The 11,795-nt window shown below is 43.8% G+C and overlaps 1 protein-coding gene across 1 annotated transcript in view; it reads left to right on the forward strand.

Annotated features, from left to right (window-relative positions):
* Positions 1-11,795, forward strand: part of R3HDM1 (R3H domain containing 1) — a 50,666-nt gene that overhangs the window by 23,865 nt on the left and 15,006 nt on the right. Inside the window, 4 exon segments of the mRNA XM_010159705.1 lie at positions 156-410; positions 3,831-3,985; positions 9,088-9,345; positions 9,835-9,955. Coding sequence (XP_010158007.1) covers positions 156-410; positions 3,831-3,985; positions 9,088-9,345; positions 9,835-9,955 — 789 coding nt within the window.

Consider the following 11,795-nt stretch of genomic DNA (forward strand, 5'->3'; position numbering starts at 1 on the left):
GGGGGAGATAAAGGGGGAGTTCACTGAAAAGGCCACTGTTGTATAATGTACTTAAACGCTGAGCTTTAAGGGTAAGCATTTACAAGTATATATTTTAAGTGAGCATGATGTTTCTGTCTCTAGGTAAAAACAATTTCTCATTACTCCTTTCCTAGGTTCAGAGTCTTCTAGTAGTGTAGGGTCATCCACGGGTTCTCTTTCTCACACCCAGCAGCCTCTTCCAGTGCCAGCTCTAAGCCAGCCGTCCCACGGCACGCCTGCCGTCTACCCAGCTGTCAGCACTAGTAACTCTCTTTCCTTTGATGGCGGCGTAAGCGGGCAAGCGGCACCTACTAGCGCTAGCTTCTTTTTGCTTCCCTTGGAAGCGGCAGGCATACCGCCTGGCAGTGTTCTGATCAACCCGCAAACAGGTTGGTACACGCTTGTGAATGTTTTTGTTACAGTAGAGAACTTGGAGAAAAATGCACGAGTGTTTACATAAAGCTGGATGTCAGTATTGTCTTTTTTTTTCCTGTGGTTGTGTTTGTTCAGTGCACTTAATTTTGAATGAAAGCATGACTCTAGGATTAAAGGAATAAGTAAACTCACTTGATTTTTCTCTAGAAGAATTTTAACTTGCATTTAATTTCTATTTAATATTTTAATGACTGACTTGTATGTAAAATTTCAGTGGGTAATGAGCACAAAATACTAAATTCCTATAATTTAGTATTCAGAATGCAGAATAACTTAATGATTTTGGCTTTTTTCGGAGAGGTAGGAGTCTTTCCCACTGCTGCTCTGAAGTAGTTTCAGTGAGGGCAGAGCGCCTGAAGCAGTGTTCATACTGGCTTGAAAGACCATTACCCTTCGCTTGCTTTGTCACAACATACTCTTGTCTCTACGCTCATGACGCTGACAATTCCAGTGAAAGAAACCAGCATGTGATTACGTGCTATTTCGACACCTCTGCTGGTCAGTTTAAAACAGCATTAAATTGATGTTGGCGTATTCGGCCGATGCTGATGTTTTCAGTAAGTGGTAGGAAATTGATTCTTCAGAAGGTAGAGGCAAGGAGATGTGTAACTACTTCTCTGGGTCAATTGACTTGTTTGCATTCTCTGGGCAAACTCTTACTTTATTGCTCAAGTTAGAAACCCAGAAAATTTTAATTTACCCATTTTTCAACGCATCGTCATCTTTGCGAAGTGATTGAATTTCATTTTGGTTAAAAAATTTCTTTCCTTGTAGAAAAGGAAATACTGCAGGATATAATTCCCATCATTCTCTAGACAGTTTATTATGTTTGAATGTAACTGCACATGATATTTTATACCAAATTTATTCCTAGTGCGGCTGTTAAAATGATCACTTACAAAATTATTTCTTTTCTATAACTAAAAGGTTAAACATTGGAATGGATAGATTTCTCTTTTTCCTCAACTGAAATCAATTACTGTTGTAAAAAAGTGAGGTTTTTTAAATTAATTAATGATTTTGCATATTGATATGTTGCCAAAGGTTTCTTTTAAATGCCTTACTGTAAAAACAGATAGTTGAAGCCAACTCTGCTAAAAAATTGGCTACAAGCGAGCAGCTGCCATACGTAATTTTTATGGATAGCCGTTAGATGTGGAGGAGGCTGTATGTGCCATCTGAGGTCTGGGTTCTGGACGGTAGCACTACTGACCTAGTTTTTCTAGGTCTAATGTGAGAGTTGTGAGTCTTACACAGGAATTTTTCCATTCTGCATGTTGACCGCGCAAGTCAGACAAATAGGATGGCTAGTGAACAGTTTTGCTAGAAAAACAAGTGGGTTTAGTGTTCGTATGCACTAGAGCACTTTGTCCTCCACATTAAAAACTAAGAACGTTGGCTGTCATTTTTCATACCCTGAGCTTATAGCACAACCGTGCTAAAATACTGAGTTCTGTACAGGAAAGCAGATACTGCAGGTGCTGAAACGACACCATCAGCTAGAGAGTGACTTTGTGTAAAACATGATGCAGTTCTTTAGCTTTAAAAAAAGCAGGTCTCGAGCCATCCTCATCTCCGTTATGTGCTTCTCCGTGTTTTGCATGCCATTCGTTTCACTTTCTTCCTCCTGTGCTGTTGGTCATTTTCCCTGTTACATGGATGGCACTTCCCCAGAGCAACAGGGAAGGGCAGGGAAACAGTTTTTCAGTGATTGTGAAAGTTTTCCATCTGGAAGTGTCTTGTACTTGCACTCCCCTTGGGAAAGGCAGCAGAGTTGTAGACCTGACTCTGTTTGGTACTCATTCAAATTAGGTTGATTTTCAAATTGGGATTCTTCCTATGTTTTTTCCATTTTTGAATGTATTCAAAGTGGTCATTAATAATCTTTCATAACAGATGATTATGTTAATATCTAATGAGTGTCTAATAGAATATATAGTACCCTTCCAGAACAAGGAATATCTAGGTTCCAATAAACGTTTGACTTATTATGTACTTGATTCATCATATTCTGTAATTAATTGTTCATCTGGCTTTATGGTTCCAAATGAGAGTTCAAAAACAGAGTAGTTTCTCAGCATTTCTGCCAGAGGCTCTCTTGACCGGAGGTCAACAGGGTCATTCTTCTCAGTAGTTGAAGAGGTTAATTAGTCCTTGCTCAGCCCTGCAGGAAACAAGTTAAGCTCCAGTGACTGCCTGAAATGGCTAGAAGGAAATTAGAGAATCAATTTATGTGAACATTCCCGATTCCTGAGCATTGAAGAGAAATCCACTAAGCTAAACTGAATGTAGCAAGTCTGTTCATGCCCTCCTCTCTACCTCTTGCATTAATTGCCTCCGTCCTCTCCTCAGTAACTTGGACGCTCCTGTGCTGGCCAGTCGCATTTCGGTGTGATGGGCCGGAGCAGTCTGGAGGACTTGGACAGGCCCCAGCCAGGGTGCAGAGGCTTTAGTCTCAGTGTATACCTTTCTAGAAAGAATCTCGGACAGAAAAATAATTGTATAGGAGAAGAGAAAGATTTACATCAGTATTTGGACCGTAAGCCAGAAAATAAGCCAGTGCAAGACACGTCATTGAGCAGCTAGACACGGGCCCTGGCTCGCTAATCTGTTCTTCCTCTGATTTGTTTTGGTTTACCTAACCCAGGCACCAACATAAATCACTGTTTATTTATAATGTACTTTTCAGTAGTTTATTTTTTTAGTTCCGTTTTGTTGGCCCACTGCTGTAATATTGAAGTTGCAAATTGTTAAATAGGAGAGTAATACGACGTTACTTTGTTTGAAGGCTAAAAGCCAGTTCATCTGTGAAGAGGGGAAGAGTCCTCTAACAGCAATCTCATTAGCAGTTATGCAGTACCACTGCAGCTACTGCTTTATATATGTATGTTTAAAAATACTTGCCTTTAAGCTCTCCTGTGTTCTGATTAGTGTTCAAACTGATGAGATGAGATTCATATAATTGTCTTTTAAAAGGTCCTTAAAGTAGTACTTTTAGTAGGGTTTTCCTTTATTCTGCCCTTTTCAAGCCACTTAATTAAAAATGAATTTTCAGGACAAGCAGGATACAGCAAATACTTATCTGTGCTCACTAAGTAAAGTCTGGGGTATTTTTGTTTATCTTAAATGTTTTGGTTTTTAAGTGCATGCGGTTTGTCAGCTGACGCCTGTTTAGTCATTGCTGTTGTAAATGTAGTTGTGGGGATTTGGCATAAATCATCATAGAATGTCTGTCATATAAAACAGTATGACTTCACGTATTTACAAATGTTATTTAATTAGTTTTGCTTACTATGTTTGTCTTTATTTTCTCCACACTTGGATGATGCAGCTGGCTGTCATTTGGTCGTGTTTGTTCTCTTTCAACTTTTCAGGTCAGCCATTCCTTAACCCTGATGGCACTCCAGTTGTGTACAATCCTCCTATGCCTCAACAACCTGTTAGGACCCAAGTGCCTGGACCTCCGCAACAGCCACCTCTTCCCGCAGCCCCGCAGCCGCAGCCCGCAGCTAACCACATCCTCTCACAGGTGCACATGTCGCATACGTGACGCTGGTATTGATGGCTGATATGTCATACTGCTGTCTGCTAACGGGGGAGCCCTGGGTGTGTTCTGGTGAGGCGTAGATTGACCAGCAATAGCTACGCAGCTTGGGAGAACTGGACATTTTCCCCCACAGTCCTCAGAACTGTGAGTTCTGCTAATAACATCGTGAGTCGCAGTGTGTGGGTCCCCCTGGCATTAACAGTAATACAGTCGGCAATCTGAGAAGAGTTAACCCAACCAAAATCTTGTGTTTCCTTGTCTTCAGGTTATTTTTCAGCCAGGTGAGTTCTTGGGCTGTACCCCACGAGCAGTACCGCTGGCACTAAAGAGGTCGCTTAGCACTGGTAGAGAATGAACGCCTCTTTAGTAGCACTTTGGCTCACTCTGCTCACAAAACTGCAAGCAGAAGAGGAGGATATATTTTATCTGTCAAGTCTTGCGCAAGAGGAATCTAGTAAAATAGGCAGGGTTCAAAAAGACCTCAGCCCTTGAAGAAAAGCAAAGCAAAACATGCGTGGGCAGGAGAAGCAAGGGTTCCCCCTCTTTTTACAGCAGCTATTTTGGGCACCAAGCTACTGTAGTTTCATGGTGTTTTCAACTTGTAAAGTGTTATCAAGAAGTGATTTATGGAACTTCATCTTAAACCTCGATTCTTGTTCACGTTTCCTGGCTTACCTCTGCTGTAAGATACCTGCCCGTGGCACAGCAGAGATGGTCTGTTCTGACAAAGGCTCATTTTACACACTTCTGTCAACTAGATAGGGAGTAAGAGTATGGGGTGTTGGCAGTTCTCTTCACAAAATCTTTACTATATAATTGCCTGCTCAGGGGATACCGGAGTTGAGCCTGCCCAAAATATTAACCAGCAGTGATGCCTCTCTGATGTTCAGATAACCACTATCTTAGAGGAAATATTTTAATGTTGTTGAATAAGTGGAAGTAATACGGTTTTATCTGTGGTTAGTGGTAAATTCCTTCTGTCTTTAGATGCTTTGAACCAACTTGTATTTAGAATGCATGTGTAGTTCTTAGTTTGTAATTTCAAGAACATGTCTCTGAAAGAAACAGTAAATGTTAAATAGAAGCAAGACTTACAGCTACTATAGTGTATAATGAATAATGCAACTATTTCTGCTGGTAGGCTGAGATACTGAGTGTTACTTCTGTCTTAACCCTCTGCAGTGTTTAGCTTAAAACCAGAAGTATCCATTCTTTCTGGTAACAGCATAGTTGCTTTTTTCTATTACAAAGGACTTGGACGTTGTTTTCACTTCTCCTCGATGTTAACCATGTTTATAAACCTGTTATTTCTTCAGCCTATGCGGCCTCTGCAGCCTTCTTCCCAGCCTGTTCAGTACTCTGCAGTCTCTTACCCACCCCCGCTCCTGCCCGTCTCCTCTACACAGCAATATCCTGTGGTATTACATCTTCTGTTCCTCTCCTCTCTGCATGGGTTAATCTTTAGTGGAAGCTGACCTTTGCCTGGTTATTTGTAAGTGGTGTGTCATACCGGTGTCATGACTGGCTAGTTTCCAATGACGGTAAAACGGTACTGCGGGGAGGGGGGGGGTGCGGTTCCTAAAAAAAATGTCCATGTCAGCGGGAACGTCTACGAGTACGGCTATATCTAAATGTCTCTGTATTTAGATATCTATATTATTTTCATTTCTAAAGGAACAGCTTTTCAATGCTATTGTTTTGTTAGCCAGTCGGTACCTCCTCCTGTCTCTGGATTAACCTCTTTCCATCCTTTCTTGTTGTTTGTCTGCTCCGCCTTCTGCTGAATGCTAATACCTTTCAAGGGATCAGCTGTGCTGGTGGTTTTGAGCTCCCTTTTTCCTAGCCCCTTTGCCAGAACTCTTAACACTCCTGCTTCAGCAGCATCCCGTGTTTAATGAACAGAGACTGGAAATTAAATATCTTTGTTGTCTTTGTTTAAAAAACCAAACCAAAAAACCCCGCACACAAACCAAAACCTATAAAAGAGAAGACTTAGCCAAGGCAGAATCTGAACTAGAGTCCAGGTCAAAAACTGAGGCTTCCCAACTCCCCACACTGCTCTGATACTCTGTTGAATCCAGGTTTGCGTTGAGTTTGCTTGGTAAGGTTTTGGTAGCTGGGGAGCTGCAGGGCTGGCTTCTGCAAGAAGAGACGAGGAGCACGTGGGACAGAGCCAGTATGGGGCAGCTCAAGACTGACCCTGCGCTGCCTAAAGCAGAGTCGGTCATTGCCACGGGTGGCATCTCAGTCATAAGGGCAAACAACCGCTGTGCAGCTGCTGGGAGGGAGGGGAGTGGGAAACAGCCTTGCAGGCACCACAGTCAGGAGGAGGAGGGGGAGGAGGTGCTCCAGATACCAGAGCAGAGATTCCCAACAGCCCATGGAGAAACCTGTGGTGAAGCAGGTTCTCGCCCTGCAGCCCACGGAGGACCATGGTGGAGCTGAGAGTCAGCTGCAGCCTGTGTAGGAACCCACACCAGAGCATACAGGCATGCCCGGAAGGAAACTGCAGCCCATGGAGGGCAGGAGCAGGCAGGCTCCTGGCAGGAGCTGTGGCCTGTGGAGAGAGGAGCCCAGGCTGGAGAAGGTTTGCTGCAGGACTTGTGACACCAGCAGACCCAGGCTGGAACAGGCTGCTCCTGAAGGACGGCACCCCATGGGAGGGACCCACTGGGGTAGTTTGTGAGGAACTGCAGCCCCTGGGAAGGACTCACATGGGAGAAGTTGGCAGAGGACTGTCTCCCATGGGAGGGACCCCAGGCTGGAGCAGGGGCAGAGTGTGAGGAGAAAGGAACAGCAGAGACAGAGTGCTATGAACTGATCACAGGCCCCATTCCCTGTCTCCTGTGACACTGGGGAGGAGGTGGAAAAGTTGGGACCGAAGTTGAACCTGGGAAGAAGCAGGGGGTTTGGGGGAGACTACTTTTAGTTTTGTTTTTATTTCTCACTATCCTACTCTGCTATTAATTGGCAGTAAATTAAATTAATGTTCCCCACGTTGGGTCTGTTCTGCCTGTGGTGGTAATTGGTGAGTGATCTCCCTGTCCTTTTCTCAACCCACGAGCTTTTCATGCTCTTTTCTCCCCCTGTACTGCTCAGGATGGAGAGGGACAGAGCAGCCAGCCAAGGTTGACCACAGTGTTATACAGTAGCCATTTTAGTACATACTGAGAGTTTTCATTTTGTTATTATTTTCAACATTCATCAGAAGTGTCTTCTAATAGTAGATGCACATTTGTCTGAATTCAGTAGCCTGCCTACAGTTAAAACTACATTGGAACCGTTACCTGTACTTTAGGTACGCAGTTCTAAAAGAAGCGCACTTTATGGAGCACGGGGGGTTTCAGCAGTGTTGTTTCTGATGTTTAGAGTTTGAACACGTGCACTGCAGTCAGTGTAACTCACCTCCGTAGTAAAATGGACTGATGTTAATTGAGCTTCCTGATGGAGTTTAGAATTGCTGTTAGTGGCAGGTAGCTCAGGCGTCTGTGTCAATCGCAGCCCTTAGGTGTGTGGCTCTCAAAGCAGAGAATGAAACTCTTCCCAGGTTTAGAACAGTTTCACAGCAGTTCATGTTCAGGAAATGGGTTGAAACACGCAGTGTACTGGCAGTCTCAGAAATGTACTCCTGATGGTGATGACTTGGGGAACAAAGAGAAAAGGATTGATGGTCTTGGTTCATAACCTAAGTGCACCACATCTGCGGTTGGTACCGGGATGGTTGGCTTTATCTGTTTATTGGTGATCCCATGATCAGTGCTTAATCCTGCTTGTGCTGTGCATATCACCGCAGGGCAAGCTGGCCAGAGCAGCACTTACCCCTCGTGTTGGTTGTGTAACGGGAAGAAATGCATATGCCTTGGGTTTATATGCTTTGGACCTCTCTAGAGGCAATATTAGCTCATAATTAAATATCAGCATCTCCTCTCTAAATTAGGTATTATGAAGAGCAGAGTGTCAAATGCAATTTGAAAAGCATTACCGGCTGCATTAATAGACATCATCAAAGATGGCTTGACAAAGGCAACGATAGATTGATCTACTGAAAATAGGGCTTTTTAGGCTGTAGAGGTATTCTAAATGAAGTTTTAGGTGCAAATTATTTCTAGTGGTATTACAAATATCTTTAGCCTGGGAACTCCAAGATCATAAAAGGTGAACACAGCTGATCAGTAAAAGACAGAGGTAAAAGACACGTGCTCTTTTTTGATTAACTCCAGTCGTCTTCAGGATGATCTAAGAGAAGATCAGATGGCTTTAATATTTTTTTAATGTTCCTCCATGTTTGGAGACTTCACTTTTGAAGTGTGAGCCACATCTTCCTGTTTAGCAAAAAAATACAATACTAGTGATCGCTGCAAATTTCCAGGATGTTGAGCATGTGCTGCCGAATTGCTTGTACAGAAAAGGAGGTTGGGGTTACAGTCACTCAACTTCCACATTTGACAGGACTTCTGCGGTGCTCAGTGCAATCAGGATCAGAGTTTCAGATGTTAACGAGGTACAGGGAGTAGGTAACCACTGGAATACATTTCTTGCAGCTGTTACTTGATTTCAGGGTAAAAAAAATTCATCCTTGCATGTAGTATAATACCAAGTGAGAGGAATGTACCTTGTTACTCAGGATTAGAGCCTCATTAACTTCAGACCTTAAAACCAAAAATTACCTCAGCAATACTAATGCCTTCTGCTGTTTTAAGTGAGGTTAGATGTTTTCACTCAACATTTGGAGTCCAATCAGAAAATGTTAGTGACACAAATTGTGACTTTATTTTTGATAATTTAATACTTACTTACAGTAAGTAGATGGAGGCAGGTGTAATCCAAAAATCGAGAATTTGCAGTGAAATGAGTGAGGTCTCAGAATATGGATGTTCTCTCCTGCTGCCAGCCCTGAAGATAGTTTACTACTGTGTTCCACCTTGTTCTTTCCTGTTGTTCTTTGGCTGGTGTTGCTAATGCACTGCAGTGTAAGACCTGCCTGCCTGAAACTGAGATGTTTGGCTGTTGCTTTTTTTTTTTTCTTTTTCCCTAAATGTGCATTTGTGATTGTGATTCTTCCTTTTGGTTTTTAACTGTTGCAGCAAGACAACCTGGGATCACAGTTCAGCCACCTGAGTCTTGCCCGGCAGCCTGCTGATCCAGCTGAACCTCCTGCCGCCCTGTTCCAGTCCACCGTCGTCCTCCAGCCCCCGCAGCAGCCCGGTTACATCCTGGCAGCTGCTCCGCCTCCACCGCCCTCTGGCCAAGCGGTTTCTGCCCCAGGCTACTCGACATCCAGCCACCCTGTCAACCAGCAAGTGCTCCAGCAGCAGGGTTACATGCAGCAGCCCGTGCCGCAGGTACCGCCGCTCTGTTCGCCCTCCCGAAAGCTGGACTCACAACTGGTTGGGGTGTTCCGTTCATGACTCCATGTGCTGCGGGGCTCCCGTCAAACCGCAGCTCTGTGCGTTTGTTCTGGCCTTGGGGGCTTTTTCTGGCTTTTGTGCCTTGGCACAAATTACTTGAGTTGGCTTAGGGAGGAATAATCACCCAGGCTTTGCTGTTTACCTGTAGCTGGTAAAACTCGCCTTCTGCAATGCTTTCTAGTCTCAGGTGTTTGTGGAAATTGGAAATTGTTGCTTCTACAATGAAAGTAGAAGAAACCAGCTACTAAAGAAGGAATTTATGTAGTACAAGTATTTTTTAATTGCTAAACCATTTAACAGTAGTTGCACCTTTTAGTAAGTTTTGCATCTTTCTCATATCACGCAATTATGTTTTGCACGTAGATGTCTGTCTTTCATAAACTTGCAGGTGCTGCATCTCCTTGACTGTTGCTCGTTTTTCAGATGCCAGCGTGTTACTGTACCCCCGGTCAGTACCCGCACTCCGGTCAGCAATACCGACCAGTTTCTGTCCATTACAACACCCAGCAAAACCAGCCCCTGGCGCAGCCCGGGCAGCAGACAGGTTGGTTGAACTTATTCTGCGTCGTGTTAGAACACCTTGGGGGTTGAGTTTTTTAACTTAACAGTAGAAGTTCAGATGCAGGATACAAAGCGTAACTAAACGGAGGTGGAAGGGTTTGAGTCAGTTGTTCGTGGAACCTGAGATGTGAGGCACTGCTATGAGGGGCTCGTGCTGCAACTTTAATTGTAAGATGATCTTTTTTTTTAACTTTAGAATGGAGTAACTTGTAACTTAGTTACTAACTTTTTAGTAACTTGAAAAATAAGATGAATTAGTACCCTTAAACTACGTAACGTTGCGGAGAAACACCTTAACTGAAGGTTCTAAACAGAAGATCCTGATTCTGGATGTCGCGGCATGAAGGCTGCTGTGCGGCGGCGTGCTGATGATACTGTGTTAACGTGCCTTTCTGTTCTGTGGTTAACAGTGTCTGGGTATTGAACAAGGAGTCCTCAGGGGTTAGAATGAGTTTTCTGCTCCTCCTGGTTTTAGTAAAGACCTTTCTACTGTTTCTGGGTTACCTTTTATCAATGCCGTGAGCAAGCTGTATTTGTCTCCTTTCTTTCCTGTTGTCTTTCTTTTCCTTACACATCGTAACTGTAGCTACCACAGCTGATGATCTGAACTCACAAATATTGTTAGGACTGCTTCAATAAGATTTCGGTTCCTGAGATAAATTCACTTCAAACAGTATCTTGACTCAGTCAAAACTTCTACAAGTAACTAGTGGTGGTGGAGACAGAGACCTTTAAAAATCAGGGGTTTATACCATGCCTTACACACCTGAGTGACCCTTGGAATTTCCTTCAGAAAGAAGGATTTTTTTGATTTCCTCCCCTGCCTCCAACTATGTGCTGCTCTACGGAAATAGGGTGAAAAATTAGTTTTTACAAATATTAACTGGATTTCTTTATGGCTGTTGTGTGAAGTAGCCTGTAAGAGTGATGGCTCCCTCCCCTGCAGTTCTGGGAAGTGCTCCACTAGCAGCCACACTCGATGTTGTTACCCCGAGTTCAGTTCACAAGTTTAGGTGGGATTATTTCACTGCAGACTCATCAAGGCGTGATGCCCATTTATGGTGGGGCTGTCAGGTCACTTTAAAATACTGTTAGTACCTGCTTTCTGCAAAACAGGTACCAGTTTTCACTCTTCAGAAGTGAAAGTGTATTGACATTTTTTCAAAGGAGAACAAATTACTCATTTTTGCAAGGTATCTCTTGGCGTTGGAGATGTGTTACCCAACTGTGTTGCACACCCTGCCTGCCTTCCTCAGAATTTTTAGTATTAGACTGCCAAATAGCAAAAAGCCTGGGGCTCAGCTGGGGTCGCTGCCCCGTTACGGGACCCCTGCGTGGGTAGCACACAAACTCCGAGCGGGACAGAGCCTAGCATGTGTGCAGCTGACCAAACCGATCTGAACTGGAAAGCAAGGGGTGAGGGTGCATCAGCACTGAGGTGCAACTGGAGGAATTGGTTGCCATTAGGTGTTTCATGTGGGCTTTTAGCTCTCCATGTTTTTACCTGAGTATCGCTGTCTAACATAGGCAGGGTGAAAGGCATCCGCAGCTAAAAGCTCCCCCTGTGTCCTAGAAGATACAAAATAAGCAAGCTGTGCAGACACACTTTACTACTTTGATAATATACCTTGTACCTGTAACCCTGGCATCGAGGGATCACGTTTAAGTAATGAAGGGGTGGCCCAGCCAGGAATTCCATTCAGTCCTGTGTGGTTACTTGGCGTTTCCTAGCACTAAGGGTAGAGAGGAGTGTTTGACTAGCGACTGCATAACTGGTGTTCAACTCGGAATCTCCAGCTGGCTACCTAGCCGTTGCTGCCTCT

The sequence above is a fragment of the Eurypyga helias genome, unplaced genomic scaffold (assembly GCF_000690775.1).
Source record: "Eurypyga helias isolate BGI_N326 unplaced genomic scaffold, ASM69077v1 scaffold15149, whole genome shotgun sequence".
In the NCBI taxonomy this organism is placed as follows: Eukaryota; Metazoa; Chordata; class Aves; order Eurypygiformes; family Eurypygidae; genus Eurypyga; species Eurypyga helias.